The sequence below is a fragment of the Struthio camelus genome, chromosome 2, assembly GCF_040807025.1.
Source record: "Struthio camelus isolate bStrCam1 chromosome 2, bStrCam1.hap1, whole genome shotgun sequence".
Taxonomy (NCBI): Eukaryota; Metazoa; Chordata; class Aves; order Struthioniformes; family Struthionidae; genus Struthio; species Struthio camelus.
Genome location: NC_090943.1, coordinates 113955172 through 113978263, shown reverse-complemented (window position 1 = coordinate 113978263; position 23092 = coordinate 113955172). Strand labels below are relative to the sequence as shown.

At 38.3% G+C, this 23092-nt stretch overlaps 1 protein-coding gene across 1 annotated transcript in view; it reads left to right on the top strand.

Moving 5' to 3' along the window:
• GNAL (G protein subunit alpha L) overlaps nt 1–23092 on the top strand; it is a 197257-nt gene that overhangs the window by 124101 nt on the left and 50064 nt on the right. Inside the window, exon 5 of the mRNA XM_068932146.1 lies at nt 10799–10896. Within this exon, the coding sequence (XP_068788247.1) occupies nt 10799–10896 (98 nt within the window). The remainder of the gene's footprint in view (nt 1–10798; nt 10897–23092) is intronic.

Here is a 23092-nt window from a genome sequence, read left to right as displayed (position 1 = left end):
TAAGAATTACTAATTCTTAAAGGTGCATCCATAGTCTTTTCCCAGAGTGGCTTTTAAAGGCAACAGCCATGAGATGGAAAAGACAAAAAGTTTTTCCTCTGGAGTTCCCTATTTATATACTTATTCCTATATTCATCATTGTTTATTTCAAATTTTTTATTTGCTGAAACTCAATTTAGGTTAGTCAGGGATATCTAATAAGGACTTCTGTTTCCTTTTCCTGCTGTTATAAATACATCGTAACGAATAACTTACTGTGTTGAAGCTAGTCAGTCTTCTGCACATGGGTGAAGACAGAAATACGTGTCAAAGAAAAGGGATAGAGATGAAAAATATAGATAAAACTTGTGCAGAAGAGTCAGAGGCGAAATAGATCTGGCAGCAGTGGACGGACTGTTCCGTTACTTTCTGGTCTAATTAAGAAGAGAGAGTTGCTTGAGTTATGGATTGTGCCTGTTAGTCACGTGATGTTGCCAGCATTTATTTCCGAATCAAATCTATAAAAGGAAATGGGAGTTCTCGGTCCTTGCAAACCACTTGTCTGGTAGGAAATCACTTACAAATTATAAAGTAGGTACTAGAGCATAAAATGATTCCTTGATATATGACCTTCAAAACTGGTTTAAGGGAAACAGATGAAGTTATGAGTTGCAGAAACCTTACATACTGTAAGAATAGTATGGCAAGCTGTAGACCTGACTGCCTGTCCCGTCAGCTCATTGGTGGTTGTCTTCACTACGAAAGCGTCTGCAGAAGTGGTGCAGATTTGGGCGCTGGCTGCCTGAGCTTCAGGATCCTGGCATCGGAGGGGTTTTCCCACCACCTCAGGGATGAAAACTGAGACAGTTCTGTAAGAATGGCTAAGAAAACCGTAGGAATAACTCACACAGGGGTTAAGCTCTCCTCCTCAGAAGGCGACAAGTGTACATTTAGCCTTATATCTTTGAAGCAGTGGCTGGGAATTAACTATGTTATTTCCACTGCTCTGCCACACAGTCTCAATGTTTTGGTGGTGATTTGTGTCCAGTTCATTGTGACATGAAAAAGAAACCTGTCTTACTATGCAGCTAATAAAAAAGTAGGATCAGACACAATACTACTTCAAATTAAAATCCATAGAGGATTCAGATCTTACTTTCTGACATGTTACAGATAGATACTACAGGCTGTAGATAATTTTTTTGACTTGTATTTTGAAAACAAAAAAAATATTCTGATAGTGTTTCCTGCTGTGAAATGCCTGAAGTTTACCAATCTATACTGTCTTATAGCAACCCTTCTCCCTTACGTAACAATCCCTTCTTCATCAGGGATCATAGAGTGGTTTATACCTAATCACTAACTAAACTTTATATTGTCTGATAAGGTAATAAAATATCATGTTCGTTATAATTTGTTACACAAAGGCATAGAAGTTAAATGTATCCAGGAACAGAAGCAGTAATAATATTGCTGTAGCTTGATGTGTTGTGAATGGACTTCACTATGCCTGTTCTTAAGTAATTAGATGAAGATTCAAACTTAGACACTCAGAAACTATGTGCTTATACAACACCATTATCATTTTACGTGCTGCAGACCTCTCACTACAGGTGACACCTCTGATTGATTGTGCGTTTTTCATAATTTTTCCTTTTTGAAAGCTCAGCACTCTACAAAGAAATCTGTATAATCAACGTCTTAATCACAGTGATAAATTACCTGCTACCAAATTTTGTAAAGACTTAATACATTTCTGATTTTTCGGTTTAGTCAGTATTGTGAAGTTTTGTTTGTTGCTCAGCACTTGTGGATTTCCCTCATGCTTTATCATCCGCTGTCCACAGAAATTTCTCCTTTAGGGAATTATAACAATACTTACCTTCTTCCTTTTACAATTGCTACAGAAATGCAAAGGGCAGAAATGTAGCAGAACTGTGTAACACACCTACAATTATTTTCAGAAATGATTTAAGAGAGAAACACGGAGATCAAAATGTGCATTCAGGGAGAGGATCTAAAACAGACAGAACCAAAACACTTTCAAGGAAAACAGTGGACCTGAGCTTTGCATCCTTGGCACAGCACCTGTAGGCATCACACACACTAAATAATTTTCTAAAATTATTTCTCCTATTGTTCTTAGCAGAGAGCATGATGGGACCCCCTCAAAACAGCAGGTAGACAGCAGCGTTCTAGGATTTGTGATGGCAGGCTGGAAGTTGAAAAGTGCAATTAAAATGAAAACCCAGAAGATTGAATCAGAGATTGTTGTTTTAAGTATGATAAAAGGTTCATTATCTAGCTTAGAAAACAAGCCATTATTTAATAAGCAGTGGAGAAAGAACATGGAACTGCTCTTTGACCCATAATGCCTTTTCATCCTCAAACCTTATCTTATCCACAAGGCTGGCCCCTAAATTTTGATGTACCGAAAACATAAATATCATGGTTTTTTGTTTGTTTGGTTTTGCTAGTATGGTCTAAAGAATTCTCAGGAATCTTTTGGTATTTGAGAGCATCTATTTTGACAAACTGTAAACTGAAAAATGCTTCAATGTATTTCTCAAACTCTGTAGATGTGTTTGTGGTCTGTGAAAGAAACCTTGTTGATTTTTATGAAATAACATGGCAGATGGGATATGTTTCTAGAAGGCAGGGGTGGAAGTGATGAGTTGACCGGTCTGATAACCTAACTGCACATGCATGTTGCAGATGTGCTGTTTAAAGAGCAAGCCCTTAAAAGTCAAGTAACAAAAACAGATCAGGAAAGGGACTTAACATATACGACATCGGTTGCAATCATAGTTTTTAAGCATGTTCAGATAGTTCCACAATTCATAAATTTTGTCTGGATATGATGGTATGTGGTAGCTGTGTGGGAATGGTGCTTTTATAGCTTCGTAATTGCTGTTTGTTTCCCCAGATTCTTTGCATACGCTTCCAGGTTACAGAATTTTCTTCTAGGAGTTAATCAATTAATTTTATTTTCTTGGAGTATAAGATGCACGGACATAATGCGTTCTGTGAAGGTGATACTTACCATCCTCCCATGTTCGGCTCTCATGAACTGACGTTAAGCTTAGAGCTGACTGACTATGCTTCCTTAAGGCTGTTGCTTCCAGCCTAAGAAAAGGTAAAACCAGTGCAAGTAGTGCAGTGTAGTTTTGGCCTTTTTTTTTTTTTAATTTCTCTTTGATAGATCCAAAGTTAGGCTTTGGAGGAGGGTTAGAGGCCAAACTGCTGATTTGCCTATCAGAATGAGTCACTAACTAGCAAAGTAATTGCATCGATTATTGCACACCCACAAATTACAACAGAAAATACCTTGCAGGGGTGGAGGTTATCTTTTCCTTAAAGGTTTCTGCATAATTAAGCTGACATAAAAGCTTGTGCTTGAGAAGGAGCTGAACCTACTGCTGTGCATGATCTCTGTGTGCTAGGTGACCATTGCTAAGTGATTGCAGTGTTTCTGGTGCTTTTACTTGGGTGCTAATGAAGGTGTTGATGTCACTGCTGTTGGCAAAATGCAAGTGAAGTGATGTATTCTGGGTTTGCTTTTACATCATACCTCTATTTGCCTGTCCTTGTTGCGAGCATTAGGAGTTTGAGCACCTACGTTTTGTATACCTGAAGCAAAGCAGTTGCCTTGTTAACCAAAATGTTTCATAAAGGAGTAAGAAATGAAACTGGTTGAGCCGTAGGGGACACTTTTGTCTCATAAACAAGAGGCTGGTTATCAAGGGACTCGGCTTGTTTGTTGAAGAGGTAACGGAGCAGGCTTCCTTCTCTCTTGGGTGTTTCACCTGAGACTTCACTGCATGATTTCTGCACTGAGTCCGTGTAGAAAATTGGCATTCCTACACCTCCAATTACATCTCGTAGATGTTTGGGAGCGAAGAGCATTTTTCACAGAAAATGACTTGTGCCCCTTGGCACAAGCAAGCCAGTAGCAATCAGAGGCAGCGGGGCAGGCTGTCATTAACAGTCCATTTTGGGTTTCGCATAGCATCAGTTTACAGCTGCCTCAGTTAAAAGATAGGTTCAATAGATGCAAGTTGCAAAGTCAGACTCTCAAAACTAAGATTGCCTATGCAACTTTCTTTGTATACAAGATTTCGTAGAACATTTTTTAGATTTTTTCCTATAAGGCTCTGTGTCATCCACTGCATAGAAAAGCCAGTGCACAGAAAATAAATACTATACAAGAAGTACTTTAAAAAGGTTGTTTGTTTAACTTAATCTCATCTCCCTACTGCCTGCCTGATTTATTGCACAGGGTAGAGGATGCAGACTGAATAAAATACCTTTTTTTTTTGTTCTCATCATTCACTCTGAAGCCGCATGTATTATTCCCTCAAGTTTATTCACTCAGCAACTTCAGTTTATTACAGGTGTTTTCACAGTATTACTATACTTTCTTTAAAAAATAAAAAGCAGATGATTTGTTCTTCTGTACATGTTAGGAAATCTTAGCTGTTGGATTGTATTATGTTGTGTATATTGTATGGAAAGGTAATGATTTGTGATGTAAAGGCTTCAAGAGATTAAGAAACTATTATGTATAGCAGTACTGCGCTGTTGAGAACAGATAGGGGGGTGGTGGTAGACTGTAGAAATACCCAAGATAAAAAGATATTTCAGTAGCCTCCAGAGGGAAAAGTGCTTCTGGTCCTTTGACTGGATTTATAGCTCTCTTAACGATTACATTGGTCAGTATGTTTTTTTTTTTAATGGAAACACAGAGCTTTTCTTTGATTTTTTTTCTTCGTTCTTCACAGTTATGTTGTGGAGAGAGTTAAATTCAAAGCACAACCCATTCAGAACAGGAAGGTTGTGGAAGTTCATCTCTAATTCCAAATACATAAGTCTAAAACTAGCAGGGAAATGAATAACAAAAAAAAATAAAAAGAACCTAATGCAAGCAATAAGTGGTTTGAAAGAATATTCTAGGACACTGGAAGTAGATGAAACTTCCAAATTTGAATTGTCCTAATCTTAATCTGAGTATCTGATAACTATTTTAACCTACACAGTTTGCAGCAAGTCCTTAAAACTTGACCACAGCAGAGCCCTGTAAAAGTATATGTTTTTTCTTTATCCTGTTAAATTCCAAATTTTACTTGGCAGAAGTATGAACTCTAAAAAGTTGCCATTCTTCTGTTATTTTACATGGCTTATGCTAAAAAACCAAACCAAATACCAGTATGCTAATCTGATTTGTGGCATCTGTTGCTGGCAGCACCATGGCAGCCTGCTGCAGCTTGTCGGCAGCTGCTGAGCTTGCTGGAGCATCCAGGAGGGAGCGGGGCTGAGCTTCCCCCCGCCCAAAATGCTGTGCTGTGGCTGTCCTTAGGGCGCCGCGTGAAAGAGGGCTTCCTCACGGCTTGCAGAGCAATGGAGAAAGCGCTGAGTTCGTCCTTCCAGACATAACAGCACCAGCACACTTAGGGCTTCAGCCAAAGACTGAACGATCCAGTTCAGTTTTGCCCTCAAAGGTGGCATACGGAAAACTGATTACAAGGATGTTGTTTAGACTTTCAAGCATTTCGCATTTAGGAAACCCAGAAAGTAGTTTGCCTAATAACTAATAACTAGGATCCACTGCCCTATTGCCAACTTTTAACTGTGATAACTTCAGCTGTTCTCAATCCGCGTGGGGTGTGACCGGAAAGGCAGAATACTCCTAGAATAGCCCCCAATCCGAGCTCCTTTGAAAGACCTAGACATCATTTTCTTTGTGTTATACCTTCCGTTTTTGTGAGACTTTATACCTCTTACTTTCCTGCTAGCATTAGAGTCCCTCTGTACAAGCAGTGTTCAAAGTTATTTAGTCCCATTACTGGTCACCTGCCTCACTATTGTCACTAGCTGACTGAAAATAGCTGTCTAACACAGGTGAATGATGGCAAAGTGGTTTGGGGGCTTTGGTTTTTAAATAAAAATGTCTTCTAATTTTTTTGATGGATCGGTTACTCTTCTGGACACATCTGCTTAACTCCACTTGCATAAGCAACAAATTGCAAACATCAAAGATTTCTAGTGGCACTGCTTCTCAGTATTGCTTCAAGCAATATTCTTGACAGCAATTTAGAATATTCAGTGAGCTGCAAGAATACAAGTATTCAAGCATTCCCCCCACAGCCAAGCGTCCAGAGAAAGCTTGGACAGTAGACATGGAAGTAAATCCATGCCACCCCCTAGAATTTTCCTAAAAACATCCTTCAGAACAGTTTTCCACCGTTGTCCGTTCCTAGGTCAATCGAACAGTAACTAGAATTCAGTCAGTTTGATTCACTGACATTGAATCCAACTTCATCATTCTTACCTACTAGTACCGAAAATAAAGACATTAATTCCTTTCGTACGTGCAGCCTTACAAGCCTGGCCCAAAGGGTAGGAGAATAGGAGTATGAATTTCGACTTGAGGGAAATTGATCTTATTTCATGTTGATCGAACCAGATGGTTGCAAGTTTACAGTATATTTACAGAAGAAATACGTAGAATAAAAAATACTATGGCATCTTCCACCTCCCAGTTTCTGGGAGGCCCGAAGGTGACATCAGGATAGCTATTAAAATGTATGCTCTATCTGGAAGGAAGACTGGAAGGAATCTTAATAGAATAAAAATTATGTTATTGACGTAACATGAACTTTTGTAGTTTGTAAAGCAATTAGATGAAAAGTTCTGTTTCCAAAATACAAAAAGATTTGTTCATAAAGATATGCAGTTGTTTAATCTCCACTAATATTTATTCCCAATTTAGACAGCTGAGAATTGAAACAATTCCATTTTTTAGCTACTTGAAAATTTTTATGGGAGTTATAAGGGGGAGGAGGTTTCTAAGGTAACCTACCAATAAATAAGTTTATTTCCAAAATAAGGAAAATTAAGTTTCAAGAAGATGCTGTAACTTCCTAGGACAAAGTTGGAAATAGTGCTTTTGAGACTGAGCTGCACTGCATCTGCATTTGTTATCTGTGTTTTTTTTTTTCTCTTGGACTGTTTTGTATAGAAATATATTCCCTCCGTTTTTGTCAACTTGAAAATGTCCGTGGAACTAGGTACATACAAACATCTCTACAATACTTTTTTGTAGTTGTAGCAAAAAAAAATAGTCCTAGTGATAAACATTCTGAACTGATGTCATAGACATACATTTATGTCTATCTTAAACTCATTTTATTCTGAAAAAAAGAGAAGCCATAATACGTTTGTGTCACTGCATCATTTTTAGATGACGCATGAATATATATGCAGAGCAAAAATTATATGCAAGTGAAAAGGAAGCCCAGAAATGCGGGGATGATCTTTTTGGATTGTCTCAGGAAGGTGAAAAAAATTTCCAGATAAGTCTATATTAGAAAAAAAAATTGGCCCACTGTATTTCACACCTTCATTTTGATCACATCAACATGTTGGTATTCATATGGTGCAATGTTTACTGTAAATGCTTAGGTAACTGATGTAAATTAATTTGTAAAGCAGAAAGCACCTGTAATTCATGAGACCTGAAACATCATTGTTTACTTCTCTACTGTTTTTATTAAAATACTATATCAGAAAGTTTTGTGTGTAGGTCCTCCACCCCAAAATGGTAATTAAAAGTTTTAACCCATCTTCTTTTGTGAGCTACCCTGCTGGAGCAAATCGCCTCAGCCCACCGGCTGTGGTGGGAGACGGAGGTGCCCGCGCTGGAGACGGCCCCGCGGTGGGAGCACGTCACGTCCGTCCGGGGAGGGTCGCCGGACGGCAGGTCAGGCAAAGGGAGCTTGGTGGCAGAGATCGAAGCTAATGTGGTACCTGTCATCCGCGTGTTGTCCTGCGATAGCCAGTGGGTTGGGTCCAGAGAGAGTAGGTAATTGTTTTGGCAGGTGTGAGCAGGGTCATCCCGCGTGCTTGGTTGCGTCTCGTGGGAGCCTTCAGCAGCTGAGAAGGAGAAAAAGCGCTCAAGTGGTTTCGGGAGAAGAGAAAGGGTTAAAAGCAAGTGTGAAAAGTTGGATTGTGGAACTTGGTGTCTTGAAATGAAGCAGGATTTTTCTGGAAGGCTTTAGTCACCTGGGAAAAAAGGAGCGGGTAGCTGTGTGGGAGGCAATTTGCAGACAAGTGTACTCCTCTGCAGTAGATCGGTACATTTTAATGAGGTAAGTATATTTGCTCTGTTTTATAGGATTTGCTTTGGACTGGAAGTCTGGAAGTCCTTTTAAACAAACTGCTTTGCGATATAGCGGTCAGGTGGAAATACTTGAAGCATATAACGTGGAAATCATGTGTTTACAACGTATTTGTAGGGTCCTAGGAACTGAGTTCTTTTCACCAAATAATTTCCTCTTTTCCAGAGGAGATTTTAAGGGATGTAAAAACAGAAGTGAAATTGGAAACTGCTTTGGCTCGGCAATTTTATTTATTTTGTTTATTTCCATCTGCAGCCGTCTCTCGATCCATGCCTCCCCAAAGGAAAGGCAGCTTTAACGCTAGCATCCTTTCCCTGTTCCCACCCCCTTTTGGCAGGCGGCCCAGGGCCGCGTGGAGCCGAGTTGCAGGGACATGACGGTTGCTTGCAGTTGTGCGGGACTTGACGCCCGCTGCCGGTACTCGGGGAGAGGAGGGAGCACCCAGCTCTGCTGGGCGCTGCCACCACGAGGGGATGCCCATCCCCATCACACCCATCACGCTATGCACCACCCGTCAAAGCAGGTGGCACCACTGAGTCCTTTCGTCTTAGGACCCCACCGCTCATCCAGAACTCTGTTTTTCCACTTAAAAGGCAATGCCTTTATTTACGCAAAGGTGCCAGCAAGTGACATTGAGTACGGTGGATGGGCTGAATACCAATGAAACAAAAGCTTCGCATTCTGAAGAATGCTCCATGTTTTCTGGTATTTATCAATATGACTTGGCTCTACTTGTTCTTTTTTAATTCTCTCTTTTTCTTGTAGAAGTGTTCTCCATTACACGTGTCAGTTTTCTCCTTCAGCTTATTTAATTCGATATCTTGCCCTTTCTTCAGCTTGTTTTTGCTTTCTTCCTACAGTAGGAAAGAAAAGCTTACGCCAGTCGCCAGTCGTAGTATAACTTCAAAAGGTGGATGTGAAGTGTTTTAAACAATCATTGCTTAAGTAGTTAAAATAACAAAGACAAAATAGACACGTCCTCATAGTGCCAAAGAAGAAATTCCAAGGTCGGTGTAAGCATCTGCCAATCTCTAGTGTTGTTTCCTCGTTTTCTCCTAAGATTTTCTGTCAAGTAACCTGTTCTAACATCTTCTTTTCATTAAAGTTTGAAAACGTATTTAAGAGTGGCTTCTACTCTCTCCGCATTTCACACAATATATTTGAAAAAGGAAAAAAAAATCATTTCTGTGGTTATTTGGGACCTCCCTAGCCATGTTCAAGTTTAACTAAGAAATATCTGCCATGGTTTTCAATACCAGTTTGTTCTGAAAATCGTCTCCTTTTGTATTTTCCTCTCCCTGAAAGCTTTGTCAGCAGCTGGCAATCAGTTCCTGAAGAGCAGAGTATTTCTGGTACCTCACGGAGGTGGGATTCAGGATTAGGAAACCCAAACAGAGTGTTACCAGGATCTTTTACTAGGAACTTTGTTATCTGAGAGAAGTTTTTAATTCTGAAAAGGTGTGGAGAGGGATTGGCAAGCATGCTGTGTCAATTAATTATACAGTTTACAGAAAATTTCAGAAGTCAGACATTTACAGAGTGTTTCGACAGAATTATAAAGTGAATAGTGGTTGTTACACCCATTTTACACGTAGGCAAATCGAACTGTGGAAAAGTTAAGTACTTTGCTGGGTTTTGCAAATTTGTGACTGACCAAAGGGTTCTGGTGCTTTAGTAGCCTTTTTAAGGTGTTAAAAGGTTGCAGCCAACTTCTGTGTTTAAGTTGATATATTACTTCAATACTTCGGTTTGGACAAAAAACAGATTCAGTCTTCAAATAAAGAAAAATGTAGTTTGTTTTTTTTTTAATTTGTCTGACCATCCTTGGTTTAATTTCATAAAGCTTTAGCTGGAATAATTCATTTATGATTTGACTTATTAGTCTGACGACCAGATTTAGAAAAGAATGAATGTTGTGAGTCTTGTCATACAGCAGGAGTCCAGGTAATAGAGGAGCCATCAGACAGTGCTGGACCTGTGTCCGTGTCTCTGTGTTGTGCAGCTGAGCTGTGGCTTCACCATCGTTAAGCATAGCTTTGATTCCGCTTTCAAATAATTTTGAAATCAACTTGCCAGCACGTATTTCTGAACTGGGTTGCATGGGACAGCGGTTAGGAGAAGAGCGTTGTGCCAGGCGGCTGCTTGGAGAAAGCGCCATTGAGCAGAGAGACTGAAATTCCTGTAGTCAAATTAGTGTGTTGCGTGAGAAGATACTGAATAGCAGAAAGTCCTGCTTTGGAGAAAAATAACACAATCTTTTTAAAGTTACAAGCTGATTTTTTTCTCTGATAACCTAGCGTTTATAAGCTAAACCACTTTTTGCGTCACCTTTGTGTCCTTAGCTTGATAGAACCGAGCATGCTTCTAGGTAACGTTTGTCTCGATGGTAAATTTTACATATGGACTAGTATGAAATTTTAGGACGAGCTTCATTCCATATCATGTACTAGAAACTGTGTTGGCCGCCGTATGTGCGGTATACTTTACTGTAATTTTGCTTTTTGCTTTTCATCTATAATGATATAATTTCTCATTCTGCAAAATTATAAAGCCTGAGTGTTGGGGGAAGGAGGAACAGATTTAGGTTGGAGGTTGAAAAGATTGAGGAATGTTCTCTTATTTATTGCATTTCCAATTTTCAGGAGTTCTTTGAACATGCAAAAAAGCTCTGGGATGATGAAGGCGTAAAGGCATGCTTCGAGAGGTCAAACGAATATCAACTGATTGACTGTGCGCAGTAGTAAGTGTTTATTTTCATGGAATTAATAGTCAAAAATGTAACCATTTATAATGAGTTTGAAAAAAATATATATAATGTGCTATATCTGGGAGTTTTGCAGTGCAGCAATTAACATTCTAATTCTTCATATATGCTGAACATGTACAGCAAAAGCGATTGATGCTTTTATTGTGGTTTACCGTTAGTATACAGCTAAATGTTTTGCCTTAGATATTTAAGAGCAAAAAACCACTAACATGAAAGAAAAACCAAATTAAATTAAATACTTTTACGTATCTGCATGCAATTTGAGATAGATTTACATAGAATCATTTCATTTGAATTAACTAAGTTTAAAAAATTAAATATGTTTTATTTTAAAATCTGAGACGTAGGCAGTGGTGAAATTGCTCTGTTTTCAAATTTGATTAAAACTTCTGAGATTTTTACCTAATTAATGCATATCTATATCACTGTGATTTCTCTAATATATTTTCAAGGAAAAAATTATACGCAGTATTTCATTAAAGTAGTACATTTTTTATTGTCTCCTCTGTATGCACCAGGTCAAGCAGTGCATGTGTATAACACTAATAATACTTAAAAGGGTCCAACTGATTGGGAATTTTCTGGAAAGGGCTGTGGTATAGTAGCCTGTGAAGGTACAAATCATAAATACGTTCCACATTGATGAAAATAGAACAATCAGGAAGTGGTACATTAACATGCCAGGGCTACGAAACTCTGCCATCCTCAGGAGCAGCAACTCAGCTCTGAATGAGAACTTAACCAAAAATATACATTTCATGTGAACTGCTGCTGCAAAAACGTATACTCGCACAGTTGCTATGTGATTTAGGGTTTTCGGAGAACACACTGTAGCGTGTTATGATTTGTCTAATTGGCAGTATGGTCAGCAACAATGCCACAAGTCTGTTGTAGCACTCGGTATTTTGTTTTTCTGTCCTCTCTGCTCCCTGTACCTAGGCTCAAGCAGAGAAAACAGGCTGTGTAGTTAGAGGAGGTGGCGTGCTTCTGCCACAATGGGGAATTTCAGTGCTCTGGGTCATATTTTCTTTTCCCTCTTTCCAGACTATTTTGGGGAAAGAAAAGGATCCGCAGTGATTCATCAGCACATGGAAGTGAGGGAAAATTACATATGTGTAGGAAGGAACTCATTTGACCTCAGTGGACAGAGTTTACCAAAATTTGGGCATTTGCTCACAATCCAGATTGGCTAAAAATGAAAGCAGCGGTTCTAAATGATACAAAAAAGCTAGAAAGTTGTCCTAAGCTTGTGATTTCTGTGCCTCTGCCACCACCACAGTACTGATCTGACCTATGTTTGCTGCAAGTCCGGACTGAATGTTCACAGTAACTATTAATATACTGAAATGAGATGTCAGACCAAGAAAATAGAATAATGACATGTATTTAAATTACATTAGTATAAAGCTTACTTTACTAATCAGCCAAGGCACATGTCTCTCCCAGTCCACCTTTCGGCTGAAAGGAGCCGGCAAAAAAGAAAGATGCTACATTATTAATTAAGACACTGCATTTGTATTAATGGTACCATATCCTACCTTAAGGAAAAGATGCCTGACCACAAATTTTGACAGAGAGAAGAACGTTAAGCCTCAGTGTTATGTCTGAAAAGGAAACACAAATGGTGAAAAAAGTGGATCTAGAATCTAATCTGGTGTCCTGAAACGTAAAATTAAATCTTACTACTTTTTTCCCCTTAAAGCCTAAAGGAAGACTATTGTTATTTTTTCTCTGTCTTCTCCTTTCTAACTGGCTTTCTTTTTCTGTTGCTGAGGTTATCAGGAGTTTAATAGTACCAGCTGAACGAATCTATAATTCTCTTTTAGTCTAATCCAAATAGTATGTAACAGAACTTCTAGGAACTAAATTATTTCGGCACAGGTTTATTCACTGTAGTAGTAAATACAAGGCTTGCATAATTCTCCCTCTTCAAAATGTTTTATAAAACAATGCTTAGTGTTTAAATATCCCATTAGCATATTTAAGCTTTACATTTTGTGACCAACCTGAACAGGTAACCATTAAGCAACTTATCCAAGTTTACAAGCCTGCAGTCTTAGAGCTGAAATGCGAAACCTAGGAATCCTGGTCTCGTTGTTCTGAGTTTATCAGCCTTTTTCCCACAGATGTATATTACTGTTGATTTAAAATAGTAAAGTATTACCTTAACACAAAAAAAATTTAAAAATACACCCAGCTTTTATCTGCCCTTCCATCCTCCCCCAGAAATTAAATGAGTACTAACAGAGTCGATGGAAAAAAAAATAGAGGAGTTTCTGTATATTTGCTGCATGCCTGTATTTGTATATTGCACAACAACAGCAGTTGCTCTGCTCAGAAGGACATTGCTCTGCCAGGATTAGAGGGATGTTCTTATTCAGAGGCGGTGGGGCGGGGGGGTCACATCAGCCTTCCTAAACCGAAGCGTGTGAGACTAGGTTAGAAATACTGCTCTCGAATGCATACATATTTTCGTAGGTACGCTCAGAAAATACGAGGGTGCTGTCTTCCGGGTTAAATGGGAGTGGATGATGTTTCTTTTCAAACCTACCTATGGTCATCTTTAATTGGAAAAGAAAAAAGAGGAAGGAGCGTAATGCTGATACACATGACACTGTGGGATTTTTAAACATCTATAATGTTTTCATTGCACTGGCTTCGAGAGAAAGCATCTCAGGCCGTCAGCTAAGTCCTTATCTTTTACTTGATAGTACAGGAAGAACATTATCAGTAGGTCACCACTAATTTCTCTGCTTAAAAACCAAAACAAAACAAAAAAAAAACCTTCTGTTGAAAATAGCATTAAGATTACATGTTGAGTTGCCAACTTTAAAATACTGCAAATTGTTATTAGTGAATTATAAACTCAGCAACTGTCTTGCTGACCGTTAAGTAATTTACAAATACACTGTATACTGAAGTAGTTCAATTTGGCTGCGATACAGAGCATCTGTATTTTAAAACTTAACTTAGTTTTATTTATTACTCTGGCAGAAATATTAGGTGCATTTTACCAAAAATAGAAGTAATAGAAAGACACAATATTTATTTACATTAGGCCTTAAAGTTGTTTTTCCTTTGTTGTAATGCCCTCTTAAATTACCAGGGTGCTGGTCCTTTATGGAAATGAGAATCAGGGCCTGGTTATCAGGCCATTTTAATATTGTTACATGGTTGCTCCATGTATCTGTGCTTCTTTTAAATAGGTATCACGTTAGTACACAAGGTGATATTTCTACCGAATGTGAAACCTGTGACCAAGCAAGAGCTTTCCCTTGTCATCTGACTGTGGTAGATGTATCATAAGCAAAGATCTGAATTGTTCTTTATCACTAAGTACAACCATATTTATTTAAATTTTGGGGGGAAGTATTGCAAGGCTATAAGCCATGTGTTTTCCTTGGTGACCTACATATGTTTTTTTGAGATTAATATCATAAAACCGGCAGGCTATTGCTTGCCTGGTATTCCGATTTGCTTTTTCTTTTAAATTAAATTTAAAGTTTCATTTACCGAACTTATATTTAATTTTTAATTTTTTTTTTGTTTTACTCCCATTTAACTTATCTAGACTTCAGCAGATTGGTTTTGTTTATGATGATAACTCTTCCAGATTACTTTGGTTAAGTTTAGCTTATTTTCCACTACTGTGATTATATCTGTATTCACACACTTTCTATTCTGCCAATTCTAGCTCTATAAAAGACTTTCAGATTCTAATTTAGTCCTGTCTTGGCACTGACCTGTCTGGCATATAAATTGTAGACTAAGTAAATTTCCTTAACTAGAAATTTCATGTCATTCTGGGACAGTTTTCTAAAAGCCAAATAGTTTTCTACAAGATGAATACAACTCCATTTTTGAATATAAATCTTTTCTTCTTATTTGTTATTGAATGGCCAGATTTTGTTGTGTCCGTGGAAGGGTACTGCAAAGCAAACTTCTGTGAATATAGAGCACATCAAAAGACGAGAAGGTCCGGGTATGATGGCCTTGCTTTTTTAAAAAAAAGTAGGTTTGTTATGCGTCCTCATAAATTTGTATGCATCTTTTAAGTAAATGAATTTATATGGCAATGGAGAGGCGTGAAATTTCCTTTCACCTACCGACAGCAAACCACAAGCTAGAGTGACAGGTGGTTGCTACCTAATGGTTTGGCAATGTAAATGCAAGCGTGTTGATTTCACTCTAAGGTTTCTGTATTATAAGCCTCCTTCTTTTACTGCAGATCTTACTCTACACTAATTGCTGGCTGATTTAGCAATCTCATAAAAGCCAATGAAGTTACTTTTTGCTTGGAGACCTAATGCTTGTGCCTGCTGTCAGCAATGAAGTTGAAGACTTTTGCAGAATGTCACTAGGCCTCGGGGAGTATCAATAACCCCATAACCCTGTGCCTCGTCCCTGGTCCGGTGCCCTAAGTCTGTTGTCTTAATAAAGAACGAACTGAGTTATGTTAGTTTGAGTTGCTCACATGTCAGTTATTCTGTTGATTGCGAAAGATTAGTTGCAGTGATCCGACATAAGATTTGGAGATTCTGCAGGGCTTAGGCACATTCAGGGAAAAGGTAATAGTTTGTAGAGCAGAACCATAGATAAGCAGAATTAGGCACTTGTGAAAGGCCAGGGGAGGAACCCAAAACCAGAAAATCTGGTTCTCTTTTTAGGTCACACACAGTTTGCCCAAGGCATAATTCTTAGAGGAAAAAAAAAATAGACTACTTTAAAGTTTATTGGAAGGTTTCAGAGTTGAATTTTGTCTCATTGCTTTCACACAAAATAACTGTGTGTGCATGCATGGGTGGCCTTAGCTGGAAGGGTCGTAGCTTGGCTCGCTGAATTCCTCTGTTTAAGAACTAGACTAAGGGTTTAAGGGAACCCTGCCCTCAGCTAGTACTTTATCCCAGTTTGTCAACCAATCTTCTGTCCTCAGTAAAATATGCCACTTCTGATATACTCAAGTGTGTAGGCCTAAATTAGCCTCTATGCAAACATTTGTGCTAATAAAACTTGATTATTCAAGTTCTCAGAAAAGCAAACACAGAGGATGTGAGCTAGGCCAAAGAAAATTGATTTTATATTTAAGCTAATATACATGAAAAAGACACATTTCAAGTTCTTTTTCTTTGCTTTTATTCTGTCTTTGAGAAGGCTTTCAGCCAACGTGTGAAGTTGGCTTTTTGACAGGGCTTATTGAGTGACTTGTCCTATTTTCCTCTTGTTATTTTTTTTCTGAAGCTGGTCCATTTCTTTTCTGCACTTAGGAGAGGTAGGTTTTCCATACTGCTTTATGTCCTTTACGGCAGGCAGGGCTACTGCTGCAGTGATCCAGCTTCTCTGTGGCTTCCACCTATCCTGGTAGTGGGTGGCACAAATAAAAGCAAAATTCCTTGAGCTGCTCTCCACGGACTCAGCTTCTGGTGTGTGAAGTCAGATTTTCTTTTTCTCAACAGCTTCTTGAAACCAAGCATATTTCTAACTTTCCTCGTGTCCTCCTAGACATATGGCTTAGTTTCTGCAGTGGACGTAGTCATCCCTCAATTCCTTCTTACAGTCTGAGGTCAAAACACTACCTTGGCATTATCTGCTTCTCTTATCTGGTGCACTACTCCATCTTGTGTGTTGGTACGCACACAGGCCACGTGAACGGCTGTGTATGAATATGAGCATTAGGGTAATTCCTATACTTGCAATTAGTGTGGCTTTAGGATTTGTCATTTAATACAAATGCTTCTTACCACTGGGGATTTTCCTGGAACTAGGAATATTATACTCCAAATTGGATTCTGCTAATACCCTCACAGAGACCCTCACAAATGGCCTTGCTAATACCCTCACAAACCCGCTGTTTCATCTCAGTGGCAGCTAAATCCTTTCTGTGGTACCCTCGCAACACCAGATGCTGAGGAACCCAATCCATGTGCAGCACTGCGCTTTTTCTCAATATTAACCTTTTTAATGCCAAAACCTGCCTAGATACCTACTTCTGTCTCCTTTGGAAGTTCCATCTCCAGTAATAACCAACAGTGCCCTGACAGTGTCAAGTGGTTTTTCTGTTCTAAGAGTGTATGAGACTTCAGCTTTCCCAGTAGCCCCTTTTAGAGTAGGTCTACTCATAGACTAGCAGAACAGCTTTTTTTTTCCCTTGCCATTAGAGCATAGGAAGGAGGGGCTTCCCACCCATCTCAGCTTTTTTTGTTTGTTTGTTTTTTAATTTCCACCGTATACAGGATTAAATCTAGGGATTATGCACACCTGTATGTATTTGTTCCTGTGTTCCCCATCATCATATACTGTTCAGCTCCATCTAATTTAAGATCATACAGACATTAGAAAAAATAATCTCTTGGGCACCCATGACATTTGAGTTGAACTTTTGCTGAAAAATTGTACAAACTACTAAATATACCAGTTAGTGACTGATTGTTGCAGCCCATCAAACATTTTTGGTGTGTACCATATCATATCTGTCTTATGGATACATGAAATTAAATGCCTTCAGTTGGATTTGGATACTCTGCCCTGTCCCAGGTTTCTTCATAGTAGCTACTGTTGGGAGTAATTCAGATAGCAAATGTCACTGAAAATCGCTCCAAAGAATAGAGACCCTCCAAAGTTGAATAAATCTGGTAGGAAGAGCTACTGTTAAAAGAATTGAACCAAAAAAATATGTTGACACTGAAAAGAAGTATCTCATTTTATTGAAATTTTTCCACAAAACAATAGAGACCAGAAACCACTGCAAACCTGTTGGTGACCAACACTGCTATAGGCAGAATTACATGTACCTTACCCTCAGAGCGTTAAGAGCAGTGGCCTTCTCCATGTCCGTGCATAGACCTATGTGACTGCAGGCTTTAAACATGCCAAAAAATGTCCAGCCAAGTGTTGAGCAGCTCCCATTTGTGGTGGTAACTGCTCGTGAGTCACCAAATTCAAAATTGTATTTGGACAGTCCCATGAAGAAGGAAAATATGGTTGTGATCTATTAGCAAATGTGTGTTACTTCAAAACGATCCAGCCTGTACATGGTCTGGAGCTCGTTCACTGGACCTTCTTCCCTGCCATTAGGGATTTCTGGAGTCCCATAGTGCCCTGATCCTGTACTGCCGAAGGAACTGGAGGCGGTTTCCTCACCATTTGTACTCTGTAAGGAGGTGACCAGCCAGAGGCCGAAAATGTCTGAGCTGGCGTGCTTGCACATAGCATGACAAAAATGCAACTGAAAATATAAACACAGCTACTGCTGAATAAGATGCTGGTGGTTTCAGATTTCCGCAGATATTTTCTCCGTAAAATTATTAATCCAACAATCTCCTTTTAAATTGACAAGATTTTAGGTAACAAAGATTGATCATCAGAGCACCTGCACCACTTCAGGAAGAAAAGCGTTACGGCGTTGTTAAGTCTTTCGTTTCTGTCCCTGAAAGACCAGTATGGAATTTGTGTGTTGTGTGACAGCATTTGAGACAAAATCCCAAATTATTTCCTGCAAATCTTCTGTCAGATTTCTTGGAGGTATTGTAGTCCGCGATACCCTGCCGCCCCCGGTGCCCTGTTGCTGCTGAGCAGGCTGCCTGCGCGTTAGCAGTCCCGGTGCCACACTCGGCTGCCGTTGGGGCAGCTGTGAGCGCGAACGGGAGCAGCCACGCTGCTGCACGGGAGCACTCGAACGGCGTCGTGCACACCTCCGTACGGGATCTTGACATACGCAGCGTGGGGGCTGCAGAGGTGTTTCGGTGCTTTCTCTGTTACTTGCTTTCGAAACGCCTTGGTATATTTCTTTGTGAGCCTCTGAAAAACTAAGAAAGCTTATGGTGGCTGAAATACAACTGCTAAAATCCTGTTTTTGTTGTGGAGAAAAGGAGAGCAGAGGGAGAGCTGGAAGGCGTAGCTGAAGAATTATGGAGGAGGAAAGAGGTCAAAGAAACACGGTTTAAACCTTTTTGAAGTGCCTTAAACATAGCTGTAACATTTATTTTCAAACGTAACATAGTATGAATTCAGCTTCTGATTCATATTAGAAACTAGCTTTTTATTCATGAACTAGAATTAAAAGTGTGAAACAACTAAAAACCCTCTTTCATCTTTGCTTTTATCTTTACTAAAATTGCTGTCATCGTAATGCAGAGTAACTCAATGGAGAATATGTATGATAAAGTAAGGTAAATTTACTGATTCTGAGCTAGAGAATATTATTTTAAAAGTAGTGATTTTTTTCGACTTTGTTACTGCTTAATAAATGTAAGACATAAATACTTTCTACTTAGATAAATGATGAAATGTTTTGTATTAGTTAATGATAAACGTTTTACTCATTTTACAAAATTATTGATGGTGATATGTGAAAACTAGAATAATATGATTTTCTTCCCTCACAAGTTCTCTTTGGGTTAATACATAACTCACTGTGATGATAAAGTTACTTCATTTTTGTTCTTAAGATCTGTCATACAGTATCATTTTCAAATCATAAAAACTCATCGTATAGGGTAGAAGCAAATCTAGTTTGGTTAATTCAGATTTTCTCCACTTAACTGATTTAAACTGTAAACCTTCACCAACCAGAAAATTGTTATTTAATGATAGAAAAAGAGATGGGTTATAAATGTAGAGTAATTACTTCATCCATACTGCTGAGTTGTCTAAACAGAGGTGTTTGCCAGATAGGACAGAAGTCATTCTGCAGTGTGTAACGCTTACATTTTTCACTGTTTACTAACTCACAGACCACACTCTTGAGAGGCAGAGTTGTGGTTTAGTAAAATATACACTGGGAATTTTCTGAAATAAGCTTTTCATCCATTGTCCTGATTTCTTTTTCTGCTCCCTTTTCTCCCCTCACTCTTAAAAAAAATCATCAGAGTTGCTGCTTCTATCTTAATTCTAGCACTCAAAATGCAACCGTGATATGATAGTACCACTATTTAGAAGTAATAATAAATGGAAGAAGCAGCAGCAGCAGCAGAAACTCCCCAAATGACTTTTAATTTTCCAGTTTACGGGGAGTAAGAGTATATAAGTACCAATCCCAAACAGCCAGTGTGGCATACTGGCATGTACCCACCCACCTGTGTTAGCCACTGCATTTTACCAGTGCTTTCTATACGTAGAGGAAACAGCAGTACTAACCAATAAAAAAAAAAGAGAGAGAGAGAGAGAGAGAGAGGAAAAAAAGGTTATAAACACGGCACCTTCTTTGTCTTTTAAAAATTAATATGACAAATTATTTTGCCTGGGAAAGCCTTTGAACAGCCCTAGATGGGCTGCTGAAGCATAGTAATAAGCCATATGTTTTCCTACACACTTCTGTATGCATGATCTGTTTTCTGCAGTTTTAGAACAGGCAAAATGTTGAAAATGTCAGGCAGAAAAACATAAATGTTCTTTAACCTCAATTGACTTATTTTTTGTCTCCCTTTTCAGATAAATAAAGCGTATAAGTTTGAATTTTGGTTTATTTCATGTCTCTGGTCATAATAAAAGTTTTGCAAACAGACAAAAAACCCTCTTAATACTGATTTCTTTTGCCCTACAGAATATAAGTTAGTTTTCTGTTAGCTGTCATTGACAATATACATAAGTTTAAATGCAGCACTATTTAGACCTTCCTTTTTCACATCCATTTTAACATTTGCAAAGTATGTTAGATCTTCCCAGCCTACTTAAGAAGTGTTTGGTTTGTTTATTTTTGTTTTTCTAGACAAGATTGTAGTTTTATGAGTTACTCCTCCCTGATACGTTATTGCCAAGCCTTAGCTAAGACTGTTAGAAAAAGCATTCCCTGGGTATTGATGAGAATTGATTTTTGGAGTCCAAATACCAAGCAAATTTCTAACAAACACATGAATGTATACTTTATCTCTTTTTAAGGTGTTTTATTAAAAATCTATAATTTCCTTTAAAAGAAATCATCAAAGATGACTTTATTCTGTTGGGAAAAGAGCTCTCCCCTCTCTTGATAAACAGTATTTTTCAATTTTTTCGGGTTTTTTTTTTCTTGAAAGCCCATTAAATGAGTTTTTAATTTTTTTCCTGGATGTTTGCACACACATTGTAGTAGTATGTTGCGGATCATGTCAGTCTAACACAACTCAGCCCCGTTTGGAAATGCAATCCATTAAATGAATTAGAGAACTGCAGGTTCTGTCGGTTGACCTCATGAGCATTCACTTTTCTGTGTTAGTATCCTGTATTTAATTTGGAGGTTCATTTTCAATATCCATTCTGCAGAGGTACACTGCACAGTTTCTGAGGCGCATATGCATGTACAATACATGATAAAGTGCTTTCAGAGCCTGAGCAAAAGCCTGCTGAAGAATGGAGACACTTGCTGTCAGCCTCACTATATAGCTCTTATAGGGTTGATGTGCTTTATAGCAAAAAGGGCCATTCTGTTGCATTTCCTATTAAAGAGGAAAGGTTTATTTTATATCACAGCAATGAGGATCACTTAGAAGAGAGAAGTGAATAGGTATTGGTACCTGGCTCAGTCAGCGAACTCAGGCAGCGGGCTAATCTGATGAGTGAAAACAACCGGAGTCTGTGATATTGTGTAGGGCGAAGGGAGAGTTGCACCACAGGACAAGATTTAATTGAGGACTATTTTGTCTGAAGTTTGTATATTAAAAATAATATGAGGTAATTTTAAAATATATGAATGTAAAATAGCGAAGTTAATAAACACGCCTTCCATTTGAGCAAATGCTTGAAAATATCCAAAGTAAAAATGTTGAAAGTTTACTGCAGTAACAAAAGAAATATTTTACCTTCCAACTTTGTACTCTTTGCCTTGGAAGTTGATGTCTCTCTAGAAAACAGATAACTAACAGTAAAGAGTACTTTAAAAACTGTATTTTTGCTACTACCGAGTCAAGGAAAGATTAAATCTACTTAGTTATAGTAATCGCAGTGAAATTGTTTGACTCCAGAAGTCTGTATCATGAATCATTGTTTGGTGTCGGCATCCCAGAACTTCTTCAAATGAAATAAAACTAAAAAAAGTTGCTTATGGAAAATCTGTATCCAGGAATTATAAGTAAATTTCAGAAGGAAGTTATAGCTCATTCTGTCAATTCTAGTGTTATATATGTGCTTTTCTTGGTTTAGGACTGTTCCAGTGTATGCATGGGAGAAAGTCACGTTTCACCAGAGCCAGCTTTTTGATATCGTGGAGAATGTTAAGAATCACTTATATTTGTATTCCACTTTCTCCAGTATCTGTCATTTGATATGGAACTTAATTCAGTCTGCTCATTTAAAATTCATTGTTGAGTGTGTGCATGCTCTCAGTGGAAGAGATTAGTTGGCTGAATCGATTAGCCTGTTAATAAGCCTGTCATTAGGTAACACAAATGCATTTGAATTTTTTCTGTGGGAATTTTTTTTCTAAGCTCTAGAGAAAAGTGTATTTCTGATCCTGTTGCCATAAAACTAAGCTCCTGTGAAACATTTGTTTAGCTATAATAACTGCAAGTTAAATGCTTAGAAAGGAAATAAGATCACTGGAAATTTAATGGCAGGTGTATGGTTTTCTGTCACATTACTTATACTTGGAGTTTGACTTTCCTTACACTTTACCAGTATTTTTCATCTGCAGATGGTCAGTCTTTCTATGTTACAATAGAAAATTTCACACCACAAGTTAATTAAGGAACTGCTCACGGTCCAGACTTTGCATACACAGGCTCATTCTGTACTAACATGCGTGCACAGCCTTGTTTGTGTTAGGATCTACAAGAAGCCAGGGTTTGGGTGGTGGTGTTTTTCTAATTTAATGCTGTACCAACAGATTTGAAAAAGGAAGATGGTGGAATGTAAAAGCTAAGAGATAAGAAAATAAAATAAGGTTTATACTGTGTTGGAAAAATGTAAGGGCGAAGCCCCTGTGCTTGAAAAAGAAATTTTACACCTCAGACTAAACCAAAATAGGCTCTCGGTATTTGTCAGTTTGGTTGTAATCCCAGTTTTAAGGTAAGTCAGACTGGGAGACTAAGCAGTTTAAGGGTGTCTCCTTACTTTTTATAATTAAGTTAAATCTAATTTTGTCCTTCTTAATACAAGACAATAATGATGCTGCCAGAATTTTTAAAAAGTTTGTTTGACTTTAGAGAAACCGTTTCAGTTGTGTCTATTGTAAAAGTATTGTCAGTCCACTTTCTTGCATTCT